The sequence below is a fragment of the Ziziphus jujuba genome, chromosome 7 (assembly GCF_031755915.1).
Source record: "Ziziphus jujuba cultivar Dongzao chromosome 7, ASM3175591v1".
Classification (NCBI taxonomy): domain Eukaryota; kingdom Viridiplantae; phylum Streptophyta; class Magnoliopsida; order Rosales; family Rhamnaceae; genus Ziziphus; species Ziziphus jujuba.
This window is the reverse complement of record NC_083385.1, coordinates 28,285,054-28,310,907: the sequence shown is the minus strand read 5'-3', so window position 1 is coordinate 28,310,907 and position 25,854 is coordinate 28,285,054. Positions and strand designations below refer to the sequence as shown.

The following is a 25,854-nucleotide window of genomic DNA, read 5'->3' as shown; positions in this document are numbered from 1 at the left end:
ATATGATCATTGATGCTCAACAAACAGGTATGAGAGCTGAAATTTCATCTTCATATGAAATTAAAGAAAAATATCTAAATATGAAGTATAAAGAAATGCAAAAACATATTGAAAAGTTCAAAGACAACTAGAAGATATATGGTTGTACAATTATGTGCGATAGATGGACATGACTAACTAAACTGTCTATATTAAATTTTATGATTTATTGCAAAGGGTTATCAGTGTTTCTTAGGTCAGTTGATGCTTCAAATGAAATCAAAGACCATAAGTACATATATAAACTTTTGAAGGATATTATCTATAAAATGGGCAAGGGCAATATTGTACAAGTAGTCACGGATAATGGTTCTGCATTCATAAAGGCTGGTAAAAAATTGATAACAAAGTACAAATTGTAATGGACACCATGTACTGTACACTACATTGATCTTATATTTAAGAATATATGAAAGCACGAGAGTATTGCAAGGGTCATTCAGCGTGCAAGAATGATAATCAATTATATTAATAATCATAATTGGTTACTTTCTTTAATGCAAGATATATGTAAAGGAGACATAGTGCGATCGGGAAGTACAAGATTTGCAATAAACTATATTACTTTAAATAGTCTCTTTAAAAAGAAATCTTTTCTAAAACAGGTCTTTATAAGCGATACATGAGATGAGCATCAATTGAGTTGAACAAAAGTAGATAAAGAAGTAGAGAAACTTATACTTGACAATCATTTTTGGGATTTTGTTGTCACATTGTTAATATATATGAGCCTTATATACTATTTTGTGAATTGTTGACGCTGAGTTCATACCTACGATGCCAATATTGTATAATTGTTTTTAAAAAATGAGATATGTCATTAACAACCAAAGAGAAACTCAGTGTGTTATGGACATAATAGATGTTTGATGGAATAATACACTTTCTCATCCTTTCCATATGGTTTGTAATTTTATGTCAATTACTTACTATTAATTTTTATTTTGTCAAACAATTTATATATTAGATTTAATTTTTATTATTATTTTGTAGCATACTTTCTAAATCCACGATTCCAGTATCAAGAAGGGATTGGCACTAATTCAGATATTGCATAAGTTGTTCATGATGTTTTTGCAGTGTTCTAGATCCAAATTTGAGTCGTATATCTCAATTTGGAAATGAAGTAAGATTTTTTTTTTTTTTAAATCAAACTAACATATTAATAAAGTTTCTTATAATTTTTTTGTAATTACATATAGATGATATGTTTTAGAGATGCATGAAAAGAGTTTAGTGATCATGCAGCAGTTGCAATCCAAGCGGAAGTAATACCTGGTATGTGCATTTGAGTACATTTATTAATTGATATAAAAAAATCATGTACAAAATATTTAAAATCTTATTAAAATTTAATATATTTTAATTTATAATGTTGAAATATACAGCTGAATGGTGGACAATATATGGTAATAGCACTCCAACACCTAGAAAACTGGCAATGCGTATTTTGTCATAAACTGTATCATCATCTATATGGGAGTATAATTGAAGCACATTTATTTTGATACACACAAAACAACGAAATAAGTTCGTATATGAAAAAATTCAGAAATTAGTTTTTTGCTACTATAATATGAAATTGTGAATTCGCGATATGGAATTAACAAATCAACCACAATTAGATTCAAATTATTTGGATCTTCTTGAACCCTGGTAAAGATGAAGGTAATTTTATTATTCAATGGGTTAAGAATTCAAACTTAGATGATGATGAAGGCAATCCAAATCTTCGAGTTGCAATACATGCTTCACAATTAGTGATAAATGTTAATAATGTTATTGTTAAAAAAGTTATGAGCAATGATAATGAAGGTAATAATTCATTTGAAGTAGTGACAAGGCATTCAACTAGGCAATTTAGTCCTGCTTTAGAACCATTTGGTAGTGGTTATGCTCAATCAAATGAGTATGAGGATGGAGATGATAATGATGATGATGATAGAGGTAATGGTTATAATGGTGATGGAGGAGGAAAATCTAATATAGGTGAGGATGGAACATATTATCAAGAATCAAGCTAACAACCATTAAGCCCATTTACTGGTGAAGATCAATACACACATGCCACACAGGATTTTGATTATGGGCTAGAACAACAGGCACTATGGAATTTCCATGATAAATCAACTTAATGAAGGTTATCTTTCTAACTTTTTGGATGCAATGAGTTTAAGTACACAAGTTAGTTTTCATTATCAAAATTCTGAGATTCCATTGTGTATCCAATTGGTCAAATGAGATCACATAATCCTCATAATAATTATGGTGTTGGTATCTTTAGTCATCCCATATTTCAAAATGAATGCTATACTCCTCATTGGTTAAATCTATATTACCCGCGACTTGAATAGTTGGTTGGAATTGATAAAGAGAGATATACTTGGCATATCCACAATTATATAGAAAATTTCTCTAATATGATAAGTTGGAATGTCTATTATTATACTCGCGAAACATCTGGATATGATTATTAATTTGAAGCACCAATGAGTTCTTTTTGGTATTGATAATGTATTATGAATTATATTTGAGAATTTCATATATCTAATTATTATCTGTTAAATTTTTTATATTTTGGTGCTAACAAATATTATATTTTCTTCACTTATAATAATTTTTAATATTTATGAACTATTTAATTATCATTGTATTGTACTTATTGTATTTTTTATATTATTTTACTATATTAATTATCTCATATATAAAAATTTATATTCTAAATTAAATATTTATAGTTTTCATAATTTTATCGATATTTACATCGGTATCAATATTTTTATAAAATTATATCTTCAATATTTCCATCAATAACGATATTTTCATATAGATTTTTAAGTTTTAAAAAATTGCCTTGAATTTTTATGGGTTCGAATTAATTGAGAAGTGCTATTTCATTAAAAAATAAATGGCCGGCATTAATTTATTACTTTTTTATTTTTTATTTTTTGGGTATAAATATGTAGGATTTTCAATGAAATATATTGGTAAATTTTGATGATGGATCAATTATTATGAGGAAGGGAAGGAAGAACCTCATACGTATTCTTCTCATTGAGCCTAACTTTGGTAGCTTATCCTAACCATTGTAGACAAAACAAGGGTTCAGAGTGAGAACAAGCAACACTGCCCCATGCCAAATTTTTATCATGTTATGCTCATGGCGGTGTCGTATTTTACAACTCTACCGGTGAGAGTAGGCTATGATGCTGCAGGAAATGGTAGACAGTCTGAAGTGTATATTATAATATTACAATCATTTGTTAATAATTTTTAATATAAAAATCATAATTTATGAAACTTTTTTAATAATTTGTACTATAAAAAATAATAATTAATGAAACTTTCATATGATGACATTTAAATAAAAAAATAAAAAATAAAAAAAGTAAATGCAAAGAAAAGAAAGGAAAAAAATATCGTTGATAAAAAAGATAAAATGATCACGCTTTCAAATGATGATATTTAAATTATAATATTTATAAAAGTCAAAATTTTCAATATGTAATTATAAATTTTCAAAATTGTCTGATTTTTTCTTTCTTTCTTTATTTTTCAGAAATTTTTTATCTTTTTTTCTGTATTCCTTTATGGCCGCCAGTGGAAGCAAGAACATCAATGCCAAATTGGTGAGGATACTCGTTTAACTTTATGAAAAAATTGGTAGTTTTAACGGTTCTTTGTATTCTTGTCTGCAAATTCTGATATGGGTCTGTCTTGATTCTTGTTAATTTTTCGCATATTGTTATTATTATTTTATATTAGTTTGGCTTAATTGCTAGCCTTTTGGTCATAGTATGTATTTGAGATTTGAAATCTAAATTTAGATTATGTTTCCTTCTCAAGCATTTTGCTTAGAACCCTAGGGTTGGGAATTTTTATTTTTATTTTTAAATTTTTTTGGGCATGCCTTTTTGTTTATTTGCTTTTATCCACATGGCTATTATTGTTTTTTTACCTTTGTTTTCCCAATTCTGTGTAGACTCCTATCGGAAAAAAATTTATTTGATTTGTGCAAGTAAAACTCGGACGAGGGTTTGTATATTTAACATTACCTGGTGATGCTTGTATATTTCTATGCCAAATTAGATGTTGGATTTCTGTGGTCATTCATGCTTTTCTTCTCTTTGATTAGCATATACCTGGTATGTGGGTTAATTTTATATATATATATATATATATATATAACATCAAGTTGTATCTTCATTTTAACCTTGGCCCGTGGAAACTGAGATAACCTTTTTCTTTCTAATTTTGTGTCCATATATTCCCGTGTTTGGGATCTAAGCTTGAACTAAAGCTCTTCTACCATTTTTCTTTTTTTGGTTACTTTCAAGATTGTAACTTTCCAAAATTTTCCCATGTTTTGGGATTATATATCACATATCCAAGGTGTGTTAAAATAATGAAGATACAGTCTGGTTTTAGTCTTTTTATTTATACAAGGTGCTTGTACTCTGCAATTGATTGAAATGATGGTCTCACCCTTTTTGGTTTGGATTTGATATAGATCTTTTGCAGTTAGTTCCTTGTTCTAAATCTCTAAATACGCTACCAATGTACTTTAATAGTTGAATTACATTATTTTTATGAGCTGTTAACAGATCCGTTCTTTATCTTTTATATCTTGTAAGAGGTCTATCACATTTTATGCTCATACTTCACCTCAATAAACAAAAATTATCTGTCTCCCATGATTTATTAATTTCCTAGAGATTGGTTCATTTATGGTCAATGATCTATGTATTCAAAATCAAATTCAAGTTTCCTTCCAGTTATTCATTTTTCAGCCCTGTCGTTCTTGAATTTCTCAAATGCTAGAGATCATAGGAGAAGTGAGCATACAGCCTACCAGCAGCATGCGATTATGGCCAAATTATTTTGATTTAACAAGAAAATTATCAATCAAAGGCAATGAGATGGGTATAAGGTGCAAAATGAGTTATAGTTTGAGGCATAATTTCCCCATATCTTTTAGTGCTTTAGAAGGGAAAATCTGTAGGTGGCCATTCTTGTTTCCATTATTTGTGGTAATGGATCTAACATGTTTCTTTCGTGTCAAGAAAAACTCTCTAACTTGTTTCATTTTTGTTTTTTCAAGCATCAACTCCAAATAATTACTCTTAACGTCATATAGTATCAAGATCTAAAACGATTTAGAGCAATAAAAGTGTTATAATTAGGGCAAGTATCATCAACTAATTTATTTAAATGCCTTTACTGTTTCACAAAGGTAGTTTACTTAGTTTACTAATTTCTTATTTTCTGTTTAGGCAAATGTAATCTGTAATGTGGATTTACATCATCAAATATCCTTTAATTGTTTCTTATTTCTTTCTGAAATTTCTTCTTGCTGATAATCAAAATTATATTCATTGTCCATTAGGTTCTTCTAGGGGATGTTGGAGCTGGTAAATCTAGTCTTGTGTTGCGCTTTATAAAAGGACAGTTTATTGAATTTCAGGTTGGTAATGCTCCTTGTATTCAGGATTTTAAATTTTGAATGGCATTTTGTTTGAATCCTAGAGCTTGATTTTCTTTCTAACATTGCAGGAATCAACAATAGGGGCTGCCTCTTTTTCACAAACATTGGCTGTAATGGTGCTATTGTAAAATTTGGGATTTGGGATACAGCAGGTCAAGAGAGATACCATAGTTTGGCTCCTATATACTATAGAGGAGCTGCTGCTGCAATAATTGTGTATGATATTACAAATCAAGTGAGTAGATTCTGACAACCCAATTGTGCTTGTTTTGTCTTTGGATTTTGAAATTCTAAACATCCTAAAACATGTCAATGTTGTTACTGCTGCTGTATCATTGATGAGAATGAAGCTGTAAGTTGAGAACCTTGAGATATAAGTCTTCAGAAGAAAATAGTTTAAGCTTTGGTTTAGTTTATAGCTTTTGGCCTTCTCTAATGGTTATTTACAATTAATTGAAAATGAGAGAAAGCAAATTTTATGTATTGTTATCTTCATTATTAGTGTTGTAAGGATACACAGCTAGATAAAAGGAATTTGGAATTTTGATAGATAACTTTAGATGAGATTTTGTTGATAGATTTATTAATTTTGTTTGGCTATATTGGTTTGGTCCTTCCTATTTTTATGTCCAAAATCATTTTAGGGTACCTGCGCATGTATATGTTTTTTGTGTGATCGTGAGTGCGTATGTGCTTTTGAATTTTGTTTTGTGGAGTTTCTTTATCAGGTTCTATGGATATACAACTGGAATAAATTATTTACCTATGCTGTGCTTATGCTGGTTGGGATATGTGTTCACTGGCTATGTTCTAATTTATTGGCTACTTTTATAGACTTCATTTGAGCGAGCAAAAAAATGGGTCCAAGAACTTCAGTCACAAGGTATTTTTGCTTTCCTTAATTGTCGGTTGGCACATTTTGACTTAACCTATTTATTTGTTTTATCACTGGTTTTGGATGCTGTTATTTGGGTCATTTTTATGGGTGCTGAGGTTTATGTTTTTCGTTTGAGGGATGATAATTTTCTTTTATTATGACATTAATACTTTCCGGCATCAGTTGCTATTGCTATTTCTTCTTTGTGCATAAGGCAATCCAAATATGGTTATGGCACTAGCTGGGAATAAAGCAGATTTGCTAGAGGCTAGGAAGGTGGCAGCAGAGGCAAGTTTATAAAGTTCTACTTAATGATGCTTAACCATAAAATTATTTTAATTTGCCTTGATTGTGCTGTATAGATCCTTTGAGCTATGTGTAACATGGTAGCTTTTCCAGATCTTCGGATTTCAGGAAAATGGCAATAAAACAATTGAATGTAGTTCTAGTTCATGAAAATGCTTGGTGACAGATATGAAATTGGTAACAAGTGGGAGTGGCTTTGGTACATGACATGCTTGTCATAATGTTCAATAAAATTTTGTATTCTTGTTAGATGTGTGTATTAGTGTGACTCTAACTTTCTTCTGTTGCATCCTTGTTCAGAAGATTGACAAAGACAATAATGAAAGGGATATAGGACAAATGAGATTTCTTTTTAAAATGTAATATGGAATTTCTAGCGGGAGAATCCTTAAATGACTCGTAAGCTGCATACTACTCAGAACAGAGACATTACTCTCCCCTTGAGTGGTAGCAACTAGCAATTAAGAAAGATTTACTAAGGTTACATTAAGAAAGGTCAATTTTAGATGAAACTTGAAAATAATTGTCAGATGAGAAATCATTTTAAAATCATTATATACTGGTAGCCAAGATATTTCTAAAATACAATTTACGTTCCTATTGTATTCTACTAGATGTTCAGACATTGCACTGCTAACTGTCCTTTGTGTGGATTGTTAGTAAGCTAAATGACTGCTAGTATAAGTTAAGAATCACCTTATATAAAGAAGCACAATAATATAGCAAGGTAGGATACTAATGATTAATGAATAATCAGAATATAGAGTAGAAGATAAATCTGGTGGACTGATGGTTGATTTTATTAATCATAGGAAAGTAAGTAAAATTAGGGACCTAGAAAGCAAACACACCCTAGTCTAGCGTGCTAGTCCAACATATCCCTGATTCTATAGAATAGAAGATAAATCTGGTGACTGATGGTTGATTTTATTAATCATAGGAAAGTAGGTAAAATTAGGGACCTAGAAAGCAAGCACACCCTAGTCTAGCGTGCTAGTCCAACGTTTCCCTGATTCTATAGAGCGTTATGACTTGTGAACCATTTTTGGTTTGGTGTTCAAAATTAGTACTGCAAGATGACTTAAGATGTACATTCTTGCATATAAATTTATCGCTATTACCACTAGTTAATTTTTTTTTAAAAATTATTTTATAAGAAGCAAAAGCAGAGTTTCATCTTGACTACAAATAACTTATGTTGCATATGGGTTTTCATTCTTTATTTTTGAAGTTAGTTTGTTTAAAGCATTAGCTTACCATTTCTTAGATCAATTCTCGTATGTTGAGAATCGGACTGATTCATTTCTGTCTAGTTTGAGCTGGAATGACATTTCCTTTATCATATTACTTTCTTCTTCCTTTTTCAAAGACTAACAAAATTTTGGATGTGCATTGTTCCTATAGTAAGATTGCAGCTATGTATTAAAACTTTCATTTGTCATATGAGCTTCTGTTTTCAGAAAAGATGTGTTTCCAAACCATTAAAGATCTCTTGAAAATTGGATAAACATTATGTTGACAATGTATTCAATTGTAAAATCAACTCATTACAATCTGCCCTGTCGTTTATATCCATTTGTGTCTTGCTCATTCATCATGCCTGTTATACAGGAGGCTCAAGCATATGCTCAGGAAAATGGCCTTTTCTTCATGGAAACCTCAGCAAAAACTGCATCCAATGTCAATGACATTTTCTATGAGATAGGTAATTTTCTTGTCATGAAAAACAAAGTTGGCATAATTCCTAGTTGGGACATTGAAAATGCAGAGAGTGAAAATGATGCCTTAGGTACTCAGTGTTCCCTATATGTGTACATTTGTTCAGAACTTGTACATGCATGTTTTGTTTTAGTTATGTCCTCATGGAGTGAAATGCTTGTGAAGAATGTGTTTCTCATCTAATGAAATGATGGATTGCATTTACATACACAGTTGCAAATTCTGAAGTTTGAAGAAATAAATTCATGTTATATTCAGATTTCCTAACCAAATTGATTGTAGGGAAGTTGGTTGTATCAGGCAGACGTATCATGCCAAGTATATTCTGCAATATATGCATTAAAATTTCTAGATATTATACATTATGCATTAGCAATTTTAAAATTTTTGACCTTATATGCAGCGAGAAACTTAAGTTTGAATGGAAGGAAGGAAACACTGTACTTCCAAAATTTTTTAAGCCCCTCCCGAAAATTTAGTTTTTGGTTTATTTAAGAAACGCTTTTTTACGACAATTTGATTTTGGGAGACTTATTATTTATTTTTAAACCCCAAAAAAAAAAATAGAAAAAAATTCTTTGTACTGGCCTGACAGGGGAAGTCACTCAAGTCATGACCTTGCCTTGCGCTAAGCAAGAAACCTAAGTCTTGTTTGGGTGGCAGAAAAATGGGTGAGAATGAGCATTCTACTTTGAGGATTGAGATTCGTGTTGTTTGGATGGCAGAAAAATGGGTGAGAATGAGCATTCTACTTTGAGGATTGACATTCGTGTTGTTTGGATTGCTTTGTCCATCGTCTCTTTTAAAAATTACAAACGTTTGGTCCTACTTGAAAGGACAAGAAACATAAATTATATATTCTTCTTGAAATTGAAGCGGATTAAAATCTCAAAATAAAATAAAATTATATATACATATATATATATATATATATATATATATTATATACAAAAACAAAAACAAAAACATAAAAGCATGTATAGAATTAGGCAACTAAGTACATCATGTGGATTATTGACTCAAAGAAAGAAATAAATATATCATGTAGATTTACTAGCAAGACCTCATTAATTTTTTTTATCGTTCCAATAGCTTTTTGAAGAATGCACCTTTAGAGTTCTTGAAAAAATTCGAAGTTAATAAAAAGTCTTATGCTAAAATTATCATGTAATTAGAATCAGATTTAGTTGAAATCAAATCAAGATAATTCAACATTGTTTTGGGCAAAATCAATCAATTTGATGAAAATGACTAAAAATCAAACATCCTTCTCCATACGCTTGAGTTTTAAATTCCTAACTCATTTTCCATTAGAAAATTCTGTTAACATGTACATGTGCAATACATGAGACGTACTTGGGAAGGATGAAGGTGCAATTTCATTATAGTTTACGGATTGTGCATATCAATAAAAAAAAATTAGAAAAAAAAAATTTTAAAAATTTAAATCTTTACAAATAATATAAGAATCTGTTCATAATTTTGTTTAAAACTTGAAATCGAATACTAAAATTTGAAAATTGATCATTTTTTAGGAAAATAAAAAAATCAATATAAAAATTTTTTAAAATAGTTTTTTTTTTTTTGTTTTGAAATATTTAATTTATAGATTTTTAAAAAAATTTATCCTTGCACTTTTTTTATTCAAGAATGTTTTAGTCCTTGTTCTTTGTTTTTGGGTCCATGATTCTCTGTTGAAAAAATATAATTGCTTATATTCTTTTACTGATTATTTTCAGAAAAATATCAATTTTTTACAATTTTTTTAAGGGTTTTTATTACACACGAAATCTCCATACTGCAATGAAGTTGCAGTTTGATTCCCTCAAATAGAATTATCAACAGAAAAAGCTAGGGATTAATTGAAAAGCTAGGGATTGCAACAAATGATGAAGTTTAGGAAGCAAAATGGAAAAAAGAAAATAAATAAATAATGACAATAATAACAAAAAATAGTGACTAAAATACAAATAAATAAATAATGACAATAATAATAAAAAATAGTGACTAAAATACAAAACAAGGTATAAGTTTGGAGCCACCTGTGCCAATATCCCAACAAAAATGTAAACTAGCAGATTCTTAAGTCCTAAAAAATATTTTTTATGGGTTCGAATTAATTGAGAAGTGTTATTTCATTCATTTAACCAAAAAAAAAAAAAAAACCGGGATTAATTTTATTTTTTTATTTTTTTATTGTTGGGTATAAAAATGTTGGACTTTCAATGAAATATATTAGTAAATTTTGATGGTGGATCAATTATTAGAAGGGAGTTGAGGAAGAACCTTACACGTAGTTAAATCTACGAGTGCCTTTCATGCCAAATTTTTATCATGTTTTGCTCATGCCGGTGTCCGTATTTTACAACTCTACCGGTGAGAGTAGGCTATGATTCCGCAGGACATGGTAGACAGTCTGAAGTGTATATTACAATCATTAGTTAATAATTTGTAATATAAAAAATCATAATTTATGAAACCTTTTTTTTTTTTTTTTTTTTTTGGTAATAACAAATGTGAGAAGCAAACTCTTTTAAGTAATGGACCATATAAACAAGATCGCAGAACTTCAGTCAAGATCAGGGAGAGCAAATCCAATAACTTATGAGCTTATTCTCATAGAAGTTGCCAGCCATCTTCATGTGCATTGCCCTCCTCATCATTCATAGCCAGCACATCAAATAAATCATCCTCCCGAAACCCACTACTATTGCATAACACATTGTTGTGACTAACCGGCTTGGGCGAATTCTGTATTTGACTCACTGTAAATAATGGAGCACCTTTTGATTCCTCTGCCAACTTGGACGCTCGAAAACAAAAATCATCAAAATCATCTGCCAGCCCCAAAAATAAATTATATCAGCCAAACTGAAATTTGTTCTAAGCTAGGACTTGAGAACAATAAAGTAAAAGAGGAGATAGCCGAAAACCTTTGTCTCGACAGTAAAATCCAATGGCCAAGGATGGATCAATCAAGTCTAGGGGCATGTGCGGTATGACACTTCAAAGAAGATAAAAAATTAGAACACCCAAATCTAACAGAAAAATTGGCCATCGATAAGGAATATTTTAAGCAAGTCAGAATAAAAATTAAGCTTACTTGCAGTGATAAGATGTAGTATCAGCCTCTAAATCATCCCTATTAATATCAATCACCTGACAAACAATAGAATAAGAGCATTGTACAGGCCTTGAATATCAGAAGAACTTCAACAGTACCTCTGATCACTATCAAACCACAAACAGAAAGAAACTATGGTAGAAAGCACTTACTATAACTGAATTTTCATTGTGTCAAGAGGATAGATAAATATTTTCTTGCCCATACAAATAATGCAAAACTTAAAGAAATGACCATCAAATAGCTTTATCAACAAAAGGGCGACCCTACTACAGCATTTGCAAAGTTACTTTCACGGCCAAAATTTAGGACTTTCAGGGTTGCTATGATGCAAGGAATCAACTCTATATTTGTTTACCAAATTTAAATCTAACACACACTGTACTAGCTTCCAACACATAAAAGAATGTTTTATTCTGACCAGATACGTCCATGGCAAGGATGAACATTTTTGCAAGTCCATTTCAAATTTTAATGATATTCTTTTTCTTTTCATCATGTTATGAAGTATAGAGAAATAATTCATAGTGTTACCATGTACGTATTTCTTTTTAACTTTTACTTTTTTTTTTTGTTTTTGTTTTTGGGGATCAGATCTAGTCTTGTGTACGTCAAATATTGCATAGATTGTGTATGAATTACCATTATCTGATTAGTTTGTCCACTAGTATTGATTTTAAAAACTACCAGAAAGTACTTAAATATTACTAAAAATTAATATAAGCTATTATTTATTTAAAAAATAATTCTGTCTCTCTATATAACAAAAGAATAGGGCAGGGAAGGAAGAACGTACTGGCTTTACTTCATGTGGATCCAGGTAGTATGCTTTCTCATCTTGCACACCAACAATGTAAGTTGATGCACCAGGTCTTCCACCCATTATGCCAAGGCTTTGGGGAAATGCGAATGTTGCCCGTAATGATGGAATGTACCTGTTACATGTTCAAAAATGCCATCTAAGAAATATTTACAGTAATAATTATTTGTTTCATCAGCAAAAGAATAATGTTAGTTGATAATTCTATGTCAGCTAGATTGTTCATTAAAACCCAAAAAGCATCTGCAATGCAAGGAACACAAAAAACAAATGAAGAATGCGGAAGCGTTAAAAGCATTTAGTTTATGAATAAAAAATATTGCAACCCAACCTTCTTAGCTTTGCAGTGTTTGTATCAAGAAAAAACAATATAAAAGCGACAAAGCTGTGGACTTAAAATACACGGTAGTATGTGGCTAATAAATGAACTGTAACTGTTGAACCTTAAACCAACCAACCCGATATGTCCAGCATTAGCAAAAACCATCTCTAAATACCATCTTAATCATGATAAAACTTGGGATAGATTCGATTATAACCTAGCAATGATTAAGGGAAATAACACAGAAAGGTGGACATTATCACACATGTAAACTACAAAAAAGTTAAAAACCTGGGATTGACTTTTTCAAGTCCGAGTACTAATGGAACCAATAAAAGAATAGGCATCCAATCAGCTCGACCTCTTGAGAACTCAAAACAATGTCTAGAGGCATCTTCAATGCACAGAACTGGGGCTCCACCTCGCTCCCCATCTTCATCTCCAGAAACAACGTAAACGGCCATGGGAAGCAGCTGATCCTCATAGTCATCTTCCTCCCTCTTAAATCGAACTAGAGTTTCCCATGTGCGACACATAGCATAAGGGCCTACCCATGATCCAATAGTGAGGCCATATGCCTTCCCAGCTTGAAGAAGATTGTGGATAGAAAAACTGGATGCTTCAGAATCACCAAACAGATGCAAGATCTCTATATACTCTTGTTCAAAAGGCTGCATATTTACATATAAAGGCATTAGAGCACAACTATGAGTTGCATTTACAAACATTAACATGCTATTTGAGTTATCGACTGCAAATTTTATTACAAACAAAGCAGACTTATCAAGTTGGGATAGCAAAATTGTAAATTTTGCAAACCGAGCAAGATAGTTACAAAGGTTATAGGTATGCATAAAATCCTTCACAACATGAAATACGAACTAGAAATTAAAAATTCAAAAGTGTTAGAACTTTTTTTTACAAGTTATAAGATTTATTATATATGACTACATTTGATACTGATAATTGACAAAAGTAAAAAATTCAGAGATAAAGTACGCAGCCCAGAGAGATAGTCAGAGGAGGTAGCACCATAGCTGGTGTTGCAGCTTAAGCGCACCATGGTAACATTAGCAACAAAAGAGGATGATCAGTTAATTGAGACATCAGGTAGATAAGAACTAAGAAGGCAAGAATAAAATGCCACCATGCAGAAAAAATTAATTTTGCCCACTCTTTTTCCTAGTTAATGAGTTTAATTTTGTTCATTTTACTACACTTTTTGACCAAAGGCATGAATGCGTAAATCCCACACATTATTGAAGAAAAAAAGGGGAATGCAGTTGAGAATTAGATCATTAAACCTAATAAAATTTCACAACTAACAAGTTATGATTTTAACCTTTATTACCATTCCAATTTACAATTAAGAAATTCTGAAGCTAATAGAATCATTTGCAAAATTCAGGGTCTCAGAACAGCATAATTCACAATCAAAGCCAAGATTATGACAACAATGAATTCCAGATACAACCCCAAGAAAACTCAGAATTCAACCGCATCTAAAAGAGAAAAAGTACAGTACAATGAACTACACGCTAGACCATCCATCTTACCTTGTGCAAAGGTTTCCTCCAAGATCTTCCTAATCTATGAAAAAGTAAAGCCTGTGCAAATTGAAATCAGTCATCAAAAACACACTTGGAGTAATGCATTAAAAGCTATAGTAACTACAAGAGGGAGGCGAGGAAAAGGGCAGCAGACTTGAGCAACAAGCATCTGACTACTCCGAAGCATGCATCCCCAGTTGACATCACTGGTATAATTTGAGTCTCCAATAGCATTGAAACCTATAAATGAAACAGATAGAAGTTTTAATACGGCAACTCTGCCATGCTAAAAGTAAGCTAGTTCTAGCCAGAAAGAAAAAAATGTAGTATTTTATGACCTTTACGATATGTTATTAAAATTCTTGATGAAAAATCTTGCTCAAACTCTGCTAATCCATTGTTAGTAGCAGAATCTTCGGTTGAGTCATCTTGTACCACTTTATAGCATACACCTAGAAGCCATATGTCACTAGATGAGCTAGAGATGCCAGTCCTACTGGATCTTAGTATACACTCATGAAATCTCCTCATTGAGACAGCAGCCAGAACCTTCTTCAAAGCTGCTGTCCACCCATTACGTCTCAAATAAATTCCCTTCTTTTCACAATTTGATGACTCAGCATGTGATTCAAAGATAGAGAAAGCAGATGCAACAAGGTTAATCATACAGAAGCCCTGCACTATGAGAAAAGATGTTTGTCATAACATTAGAAAAAACAAAAAGCCATGAAAAAAAAAAAAAAAAGTGCACTTTTTACTGCATTTTTGGGGATTATTTATTTATTTATTTTTTTTATTTACAGTAATTCTATAAATGCGACAAAAAATTTAACTTATAAAAATGCTGTAAAAATTTTACATGTCTTTTTTACAAATGTCAGAGAATATTTTTCCAGCATTTTTTATTAATCTCACCATTACTTTTATGTGACTTCTACAAATGCCAGAATTTTTATAACAAAGTTCTCACCAACATTTGCTTACATGGAACTCAAGTAAAAATACTATAAATATAATAGAAACTTCTATATAATACCCATGTCTAAACAGAAAAAAATATGCAACTATGTGTAAACAGAGAAAGAGAAGAGGTGGAGATATAAAGTTTGCCACTGATTTCTTCCAGCATACAGTCCATTAAATTTCATGATGAAATTATAATGTGAGTATAAATTCAACGGTTCTAACAAGCATAGCATGCTAATTCCTTAGTAATGTAGACAGTTTGAGTTTTCACATAAGAAAAACTCCAGGAGAGTAAACAACTAACAAGTGCAGTGGCACACGCATTCCACAAAGACAAATAAACAAAACAAAGCATTACCTAACACCTCCTGCGCAAAAATATTAATGTATAAATATATATACGTGTAACGCTATCATATACTTTCAAATGGTCTCAGCTTGAGCAATATATCTATTATCTCACGCACATCATCAACATTATTCAACAACAATATTTCTCACATGGTTAATGAAAACAAAATCCTTAATGAAAATTTCATGTTTTCCATTGTTAAATTGCATATAAAATCACAATCATATGCTGCTCACATTGACTCTGAATTCCATTATGCATATGCAGAGGAGTAGAATCATTACCTTTAAAAGCACTCCGCTCTTCTCAGTCTTTCTAGGCAACTTCTACAGCAGGACGAAAAGTAGGCATTCAAAACACACAAAGATTGTTGCAAATTTAAACGCAAATCAATTTGATCAAAACCAAAATTAAGATTAAAAAGAAAAAGATAAATAAATAATTATCTAATTAACTAAATTCTAGTTCACTGCATATTCATTAACAAAGCAATACGAATTAACAGAATTACATAATTTAATTCCAATAAGGCTCTAATTCTATTCAAATTCCCTATAAACATATCCGTAAAAAACATCAATTTCTACTTGATTACATCAACAGAATGGGGAAATTGAAAGGGCATGCAGCCTGGCGATCGATCCACTTTATGACAGTTTCTGTGCATTTTTTGCCCTTTCATTAAATTCCTTTTGGAAAAATGGTGATGATTATTTTTTTTTATATCAAGAATTATGTTGGAGATTGCTAATTTCTTTTTATTTGTGAAAAAAAAATAATAAAAATATATTTTTGCTATGATTGTATATATACATGTACTTGCCTAATTGTCTAATAACTAAAATACTTGTTTTAATATTTAAACCATAAAATTTACAAAAGGCATGAATATATGCATTTATATATATATATATATATATATTTAAAACAACTCAACTATTTTACAATATTATGAAAAAAATATTGGACAAGTTTTGTTTGGACCCTTCAATTTTACTCTAATTGCACTTATATTCTATGTTTTTGGAAAATCTTTATTAACCTTGCTTTAATTTTATATATTTATCAGAATATATCTTTTTATCAATTTTTGCTAATTAATTTTATTATTTAACTACTAAAAAGGAGGTTCAAATTCAATATTTTATGATTGAATAATATAGTGAAAAATATAATTTTATCCTTTAATGTTAAAATTAACAATATAAGAAACGGTTCTGTTTTGATAAATAGAGAAAAACTAAAAAGTGATAAATAATGATTTTTTAAAAATGTTTAAGTGTAATTAAGACAAAGTTGAAAAAGCCTAAAGTAAATTTTTCTAAAAATATTTGGACACTTGAAGATTTGTCTTTTATTTTTTCATGCCGTTAATTGCCATCACTTGAGCTTTAGAACCTCGTTTGTTAGGACTTTAAAATATATATGTATATATGTATATATATTGGTATTGTCTTTTTTAAAGAAGGGTAGTTTATGATGTATTTTTATTTATTTATTTTGTTACAAAAATATTTTACTAGTACATGTATTTGAAATATGAAAATATCATTAAAATTAAAAAAAAAAATTAACTACCTTTTTGAAGTTTGATAAAAATTTATTCAGACCCTCAAAATTTGAAAAATCATCAATTATTTTCTTGGATATTTCATAATTAATTATTACTTCCTACCTTTAAGATTGTATATTAAACAAATTGATTTACTAGAGCTTGCACTTATATGGCAACTAACATATAAATAATTCACCAGAAAAATAAAAAATAACAATAGATAGACATATAAATTATCTAATTTTAATATAAAATGTTAAATAAAAATGTTAAAATACTGTTTCGATGTTATTTTGAAATAAAATTGTAAAATAGATTCTTTAAAATTATTTCCATTAAGAAAAAAAAAAAACTCTAAAAATGGCGAGTGATAATTATACAACGTTAAGATAAGTGATGAATTTTCAAATCACGAAAGTTTCAATCAATTTTAATCAACACAAGGGGATAAATGAAATGTCTCACCAAAGTTAGCTTCGGTCATTATATATTGAACAGATGCAAAAGCCGTAATGGTTGCACGGTAATAAAAAGTCATAGATTTTATTGAGATAGTCCTCTCCCCCAAAGAACCGTATATGAGAATTTCATCTCGTACGTTTAAATAGAAACACTAAAATATTAGTTGTACTAGATATGTGTAATAGAAAGTTAAGTTCGAAACTTTTTAATCTTTATATCTATGAAGTGGCTAGCAAATATTGTAATTTGGTTAGAATTTACCATTAGAGATTAGGTGAGATTAGAAGTGGGCATAAACCGATCCAAAACTAACTAAATTAACATAATTAAACTGATTAAATTAACATAATTAAACTGATTTGGTTTTAGTTCAATTTTTACTTATGTTTAGTTTAATTTAATTTGAGCAATTTTTAACCCATATTAAATTGAACTAAATCAACCATACGTATATAAATTTTTTTAGAGCAATACTATAGGTGTCAAATTTTTTTTATCAAAAATTTGATAATCAATTACGTGATAATTTTTTAAATTAATATTATCGTATATTCATGGGAAAGTAAATCACTTAAAAGATACTAAATCATAAATACTAAAATTTTGATAAATTTTTAATATTTTTATTATAATTAATTATATTGTACTATATTTTTTTATGTTTTTAAAATAATAATACTAAACACAAATGGTTAAAAAAATAATAATATATTTAAAAATATTAAAAATTAAAAAATAATAAAATAATATGATATTAGACTAACATCTAAATTGAAAAACTAAACCGATCATCATCAATTTAGTTTATCATCAATTTAGTTTGGTTTGATTTTTTCTAATAATTCAGTTTTATTCGAATTGAGCAGATATTTATTTTCAAATGAGCTTAGTATAATTAATACATTCTTGTAACTTCTTTTGAATTGTAAATCATTGTAAGGATTGAGAAAATAAAAACAGAAAAAAAAAACCACCATTTAGGTGTTTATTTTAATTTATTTTATTTTGTTTTGTTATTTATTTATTTTTATATTAATTTAAGTGAAAATGCTCAATGCCTTGTTCGGCCACTGATTTTGAAGATGGAAGTTACAAGGATTTGTGGGTCTTTCTGTCCACTTGTGCAATTATACAGCCGAATAGGACTGACTGGCAGGTGAGAAAATTTAAAGTTCGATGACGATCTTGTTTTCTTGTTTCAGTACCAAACCAAGTCAAAACGCGAACCCGAACGCAAACACCAAAAGAAGAAGCAGAACAACGACGGACCAAAACCCCAATCCCTTGCCCATACCCATAGCAAGAAGCTAAAAAGCTTCCTCTTCCAGCGCATGGTTATGGCTATGGCTAGCGGAAGGAGTTCAGGCTCAAGTCTCTCAAAGATTGCATCATAGCTAGAGCTAAAATCTTAAACCCAATTCCCAAATTCCCAAATCTCAATTCCCAAATTTTTTTCTTTTGTTGTATATGATATGAATCGTGGCCATTTCGGATTCTGTGTTCATAATAATCATCATAAATAGATGTACTCCAGTAATCTCACAGGATTCATTCTGGCTGTGGTCTCTAGCGCCTTCATTGGTTCCAGCTTCATTATCAAGAAGAAGGGTCTCAGGAAGGCTGGGGTTAATGGCCCTCGTGCCAGTATTTCTCTTACCCAATATATATATATATATATTTTTTTTTTTTTTTTCTTTAATCTTGATTTATTTATATTGAATTGCATATTATGCTTTGTTCCACCAATGCAATTCTTTATTTCTGATTATATATATTTTTTTCTTGATTCTTGAACTTTTTTATTAAGGTGTTGGAGGATATGGTTACTTGTTAGAGCCGCTTTGGTGGGTGGGAATGATTACCAGTAAGTTACTTGCTTATTGTTCTCATTTATGTTGCTCTGCATTGCATGTTTGTGTTTGTTCTGGCTGCTATGGTGATTTATTTAGTTTGGTAAATCAAGAATATATATTTTTTTTAATTAATTTATTTATTTTTCCCTAAGCTTGGGGCCTGAAATAAACTACATTACAATATCACACACCACCAATATGGTTGGTCTTCAATAAGTGACAAGCCCCTTTGGGAGCTTTATAGGAATAAAAGTGGAAAAGAAATTCTCTGCTAAAATTGTGACAAAGAAAAAGCAGCCACTTATGTTATCTAAAAATATGTTTAACAGAAATGTCACTGTTGTTGCCTACGATCTTTTTACAACTTGAAATACTACCAAAACAGGTACTTGTAGAATACATACTGCCATTAATTAAGATATGGATATTTGATTATGTGGTTCCTTAAGTTCTTTGCATGGTCATAATTCTGTCTTTTTCTCTTTTCTTCTATCTAGTCCTTATAATTCCGTTAATTTATCCTAGATGTTTTACCTGGATTAAGTTGTCTTCTTATGGGTTTATTTATTTGTCTTCATGAGCTAGACTGGGTGAAATGTTACTGATTGATAATGGAAACTGCAGTGATTATTGGAGAGATAGCCAATTTCGTAGCATATATTTATGCCCCTGCTGTGCTTGTGACGCCGCTTGGTGCATTAAGTATTATAGTTAGGTAATTTCATTTTCATTCTACTCATACTATTTTTATGACTAGAATGTGATTAAGACAATTCTATCCATCAAATTTCAATTTTTTTTCTTTTAACTTTAAGTTGTTCCAGTTAAATCCTTGAAATTTTCTTCCAGTTTTATTTACTTTGTTCATCTTTTCCCAATGAAATTAATAATTGTCATCTTACATTCTCTAAGAAGTAATATAATTAAGTGATTCATATTATGAAAATAAACTGAACAGACACTAAAACAAATTGAAGTAACTCATATTAAATAAAAATAAAGAAATTGAAATTAAAAGCCTATTTCAAGGATGTGATTTGAGACAATTAAAATTTGCATCCTTGATTGTTTGTTTTTTTATTTTTATTTTCCAATCCAGTTTCATTATTTCTTTCAAAAAACTTGCTAATTGTCATCTAATATTGAGTTGAAAAAGTTTAATAATTCATGAGATCATGGTAAACTGAACAAACATTGGAATGAAATCAAAGTAACACAGATAAAACAGATGAAGACATTAAAACTAAAAGCATAGTTAAAAAGAACTGGATTTGAAAAAAATTGATAGCGACCAAATCGAAGTCGAGTCTAAGATATTGAAAGTGAATGGATTCAGCATTTTTTTTCCCCTTAATGTTCAGACTGCTATGCTCTTAATTAATGATTCTGATAGAGTGCTTCGATATGTGTAGCGCTGTTTTGGCACATATTTTGTTGAACGAGAAGCTTCAGAGAATGGGGATGCTGGGCTGTCTTCTATGTATAGTAGGTTCCACAATGATTGTGCTACATGCACCTGAAGAACGTTCTCTTTCTTCTGTCGAAGAAATCTGGGAATTAGCAATCCAACCGGGTATGCTGTTAAATGTTGTTAAAACTTTCATGGTGGTCTCATTTTTCTCTCTCCTATTCTAATATCCTCTTTCTTTCTTCCATCCAGCATTTCTTTTGTATACAGCCTCAGCAGTAGCTGTTGCATTAGTACTGATTTTATATTGTGCACCCCGCTATGGCCAAACCAATATAATGGTTTATATAGGCATTTGCTCTGTAATTGGATCATTGACAGTAAGTTACTATACATTATAGCTAACTGCTTGTTACGTTGAACTTATATTTTTTGTTTTTGTTTATATTTTGCTTTCCAACCTTGTGCCTTAAATGTTATTTTATTGATATTTAGTCTAACATTTTATGATTTCATTTTCTGTTTTGTTTTTCATTTTGTAGGTCATGAGTATAAAAGCCATTGGCATTGCAATAAAACTTACATTAGAGGGAACAAACCAGCTAATATACTTCCAGACATGGATTTTTGCTATGGTTGCTATCAGCTGTATCATCACTCAGTTAAATTATTTAAACATGGTCAGTCTCTTATAGGACCAAATATTTCATTGAATCAAATTTCTGCTTTATCATGTCTAATAGTGCAACAAGGAAGCTTTGTGCCTGTTTTTGCTTTGATTCTACCCTATTCCTTTTTCTTTGATTTGTAGTTTAGCTGCCCAATTTGCTTTTTCAGGGAACTGTTTCAATGTTGTATGGATGATGGATTATCTGCAGAAGACAGTATTTGCAGACACAAGTTTTATCACATTTTCACTTTTCAATTATTTTTCAAAATTTAGTTGATTAACTGTAACAAGAGGAAATAATAAACCAACTTTTGATATGTCTTAGGTGAGAGGCCTCCTTTCTGATTATATACTATCATTACAACTTTCCATCACTCAGCTGTTGACTGGTGTTTGGATATATCTGCTTCCTTTTAGCTTTTTCCTTTCACTAAATTCATCTAGTCTAATTCTTAAAGATTGACTGTTGATTAACCTCAATAAACTTATCATGCATATTATATACTGCCATATGGTTTTGACCATCTCTATGAGCCCTATCTTCCCATCTCACTGCAATTGTCATTAGTTCAAGATATTATCTTCGACAACAGTTATACCTGCATAACTTCTGAAATAGGATCTGGTTTGAATCTTTGGTTAAATTGATTTTCCAAAGACACCTTTCAATTTTGTCAATTTGCATGTTGCGGTTTTGGCCTTTAAGTGCAGCTGGTGTCCTAGCCTTTATATTTTTAAGTATATTGTCTGCTATTCTTTTTTTTCTTTTGAGAGGCAGATTATGCTACTTTGTCAAATTTACACTACTTGTATGGAAAACTCTAACTACGGGGGATTTTTATGTAATTCATGCAAATATATAACTATATATTTGATTTTTCTCTTATTCGGGTATCATGTACAAATTTTTGTCTGTGACAACCCATATCCTTAAAATTTTATAAAAAATTTATCCTGGATTCATGAATAAGAAACTTACTACTATACAATTGTAGTTTTGTGTTAAAAATTGATAATAACTATATATTAACTGAATTAGATTTTCATTGTGCCATTGAAGTGTTTTTCAGATAGTAAAGGAATATAGCATAGTGAATGCAGAATTTATTGTAAGCTTTAGTGGTCATGACAGTGTGGTAAGGCTAAAAACACACATAACATGCTGCTAAATCCTTTTTGGCTTTTTCATTTGAATATTTTAGAGGAATAAGTGTTATTTTCCTTGTTTTCTAGATTAGGCTCAGAAGAGATGCCTAATTAAAAACCATATTTATGTTCCAGAGCCATTTCCGCTGACGGCTTGCCTAACTTCCCTTTAAAGACTCTTCGTTAGATGTACGTGAAAGTATAAAAGGCGGAACTGCATCCCTACCTTACAGCAATTTAAAATGTGTAATGTTTGAAAACTGAATATTCAGCATGTGAGTTTAAATCAGCCTTTCACCAAAACAAGCAATTGAACGTTCAAAGTCTTCTGTTTTTTTTTTCACAGCTGTGCTAATCTTTTCTCATGGTAGTCTAAATTCCATTCTTCATAATATGCTGTATCAACATAATCCAACGTCCATAAAAATTGCCTAATCTTTAGTTTGCCACACAAAATATCCTGCATCTGTTTCTGAATATAATCATTAAATCTTATTATTGGTTGTTATTATCAAATGAGGTTTTTAATTATTATTATTATTTTTTTCTTACAAGTGTCATTAAAAGATTATGCTTCTGATGTCCTGGTATTTTATTCAAATTCAATTTAACATTTACTCATCTATTTATATTGTTGTCAGAAATTTGTGAACTCTTACCTGGTGTTTCTTCTCCATCTTTTGTAGGCATTGGATAATTTTAATACAGCCATTGTTTCTCCTATCTATTATGCTATGTTCACATCGTTTACAATATTTGCCAGTGCGATAATGTTTAAGGTATCCTTGCCCAAACATCACATGATGATAATGTGTGTCCCCTATTTTTAACTTTTTCTTTTTTTTCCTTTTTTTGTTCATTTGTTTTTTTGATCTTCCTTTGTTCATTTATTATATGTTTGTATGTAGATAGAAAAAATAGAGTTAGGTAGAGAGAGATTGTTCTAAAAGTATCATTTACATATTTTCTAGGATTATGCTGGTCAAAGTGCAAGCAACATAGCATCAGAGCTTTGTGGGTTCATCACTGTGTTATCTGGGACTGCTGTATTGCATAGTACAAGAGAGCCAGACCCACCATTCATTACAGGTTAGGATCACATGCTTATTGGTCGTATCTCTGCATGGTAATTTAATCATAAACATGGATATAATATATATATATATATAAATTTTTTTTGTAAGTATATTATTCTATATATATATATATATATTTGCTAAAAGGGAAGTATATTATTACATATGATTATTCTAGCTGAGCACAATTTTATATTATTTAGCAATGTTAATTTATTCCTAGTAAACTCTATTGAATTCTTGGAATGTCCAACCTTTCCAGATGTATCAAAATTCTGGTCCTGGTAAATGGAAGGGAGGTTTTGTCATCTCATTACAATGAACATCTTCTTGCTGTCTGTTATTATTGTAAACTAAGGAAGAAAATTTACAGTGATCAATATCATAATGGAACCACAACATTGTATGAATAGATTTTGGTCAAACGGATAAACATGGTAGTTGATAAGAACAGTATGATTTCTGTACTTCTCCTTGGGTTGGTTCATACTGAAATTCTTACTTTGTATTGTCATGATGCGTATATTTGAAATTGAGGATGTAGTTTTAAAATAGGTAAACTCTAGTTTACTCTACCAGTGCATAGATAAATAGGTTTATCTATCATGCACTTGTATTTGTGTGTGTAATTGCATGCAATTTGCAAAAGATATTTCTATTTGTCTGACAATGAAAAAACCTGCAGATTTATATACGCCGATATCGCCGAAAGTATCTTGGTCCATTCAAGGCAATGGGGAATGGAAACAGAAGGATGAAGATGGGTCATCCTCTAATTTCATCTCCATTCTTCAGCAAGACTATTTTAAGTGACTTCTGGGGAATTTGAGTTTAGTCTGTACTTCAAACCCACCATTATAGCTTGAAAAGCTTAATAGCCTCTAGTTTATTCAAAATTTCTTTGGGTTGAGAAGCTTTGTGGCTCTTGAATTTGCTTGTTATGGAAAACAAAATGCAGTAAATTCGTGCAGTCTCCGGTCTACCTACCTGTCGCCATTTCTCTAAATTTCTTGGGGAAAGTTTTGAGTGCAATCTTGTGCAGTAGTTAAGATAGCCTTTAAGTTGTAGGAAATTATTTGTGCTTTTCTAGCCCCACTATTGGCCGACTTTAGTCGCATACCATTTCTTTGTACTACATTAACCCATATATTTGCTCAATGTAATTTAATTAATTTGATTTGCACAGCGAAATGTTGAAGAAACAGCTGAATATATAATTTTTGGAGTGGGATGCAAATGTGCGATTGTGTACAAATGAAAAAGGTAGGTCAAGATTTCAAGTTTTAAACAATGTTGGTTGTTTTCCCTTGAAGAATTTGTTATTTCAAGTTCCATTTACAAATGTAGGAAGGATCAGGGTGATATCAAAAGAATGAATTAGTTAAGAAAATAGGTAGGACTTAGGGTGTAGGAATGCTCATTGATTTGGTACTTTACAATGCTTTTTTATTCTTTTTTTTAATCGTTGTTTATTTATCTCTTATTTTTCCTTTAATTTCTCTTACCTTCATTGCAATATCAATTTGGATAAACCTTTTTCTTTTGAATAATTCGATTGAAAACCGCAACAAATTTGTTAGAATTGTTGTTCAAAACAATGGAATGGAATTTAGCTATCACATATAGCCTCTTTTTTGTTTTTGGTTGCTATCGCATATAACCATTATGTAAATGGGATTCGAATTCTCTACTTGATATTTTATTAGTTTATTTTTGTGTTTTAATCAATAGCCCTTCATCCTCTAATTCAGTCAGTCTTCGTCAAGGCTAAAGCCACATCATTTAGTATCACAATTTTATATCAATCAGCCTTGGAATATCTTTCCTCGTTTTGATAAAGGTCGTGATACTTTGGTCATTCTTCCAATGGGTAGAGTCTTAATCTAATGATCAAATATATAAATAAAATTCTGTCTTAATCTAATGATAAAATAAATAAATCAAATTCTGTGGCTGTTTTGCCATTTTTTTGCCTCTTGATTTCCACATTCATAAATGTCTTTGACTATCATTTTATTTTGCATTAATAACTCGGTCGGTCCCTAAGTTATTTTTATATTTGTAATTTAGTCTATAAGTTTCTTTTTTGTTTTTCATTTTTTTTTTTGGTGGCACTTGGTCCAT

General features: G+C 30.3%; 2 protein-coding genes and 1 pseudogene across 5 annotated transcripts; 2 read left to right on the top strand and 1 right to left on the bottom strand.

Annotated features, from left to right (window-relative positions):
- Positions 1-3,076: 3,076 nt before the first annotated feature.
- On the top strand, positions 3,077-8,683 carry LOC125423781 (ras-related protein RABF2a-like; annotated as a pseudogene).
- A 2,017-nt stretch (positions 8,684-10,700) lies between these two features.
- LOC107435444 (cysteine protease ATG4) lies at positions 10,701-16,112 on the bottom strand. Of its 2 annotated transcripts, none has more exons than XM_048479450.2 (9): positions 15,845-16,112; positions 14,581-14,922; positions 14,397-14,482; positions 14,249-14,299; positions 12,984-13,363; positions 12,347-12,485; positions 11,530-11,585; positions 11,360-11,430; positions 10,701-11,263 (listed from the first exon to the last, which is right to left on the bottom strand). In XM_048479450.2, the coding sequence occupies exons 2-9, from the start codon at positions 14,906-14,908 to the stop codon at positions 11,043-11,045; spliced, it is 1,332 nt and encodes a 443-aa protein (XP_048335407.2). In that variant the 5' UTR covers positions 14,909-14,922; positions 15,845-16,112; the 3' UTR covers positions 10,701-11,042. The 2 variants fall into 2 exon arrangements, with proteins under 2 accessions (XP_048335407.2, XP_060675136.1); XM_060819153.1 differs by having other exon boundaries at positions 14,581-14,917.
- A 2,532-nt stretch (positions 16,113-18,644) lies between these two features.
- On the top strand, positions 18,645-24,921 carry LOC107435442 (probable magnesium transporter NIPA6). Of its 3 annotated transcripts, XM_048479583.2 has the most exons (10): positions 18,645-18,733; positions 19,148-19,221; positions 19,385-19,441; positions 20,055-20,145; positions 20,843-21,003; positions 21,091-21,218; positions 21,381-21,518; positions 23,341-23,433; positions 23,626-23,743; positions 24,416-24,921. In XM_048479583.2, the coding sequence occupies exons 1-10, from the start codon at positions 18,660-18,662 to the stop codon at positions 24,541-24,543; spliced, it is 1,062 nt and encodes a 353-aa protein (XP_048335540.2). In that variant the 5' UTR covers positions 18,645-18,659; the 3' UTR covers positions 24,544-24,921. The 3 variants fall into 3 exon arrangements, with proteins under 3 accessions (XP_048335540.2, XP_048335542.2, XP_048335541.2); XM_048479585.2 differs by lacking the exon at positions 23,341-23,433; XM_048479584.2 differs by having other exon boundaries at positions 18,646-19,221.
- Positions 24,922-25,854: the final 933 nt, after the last annotated feature.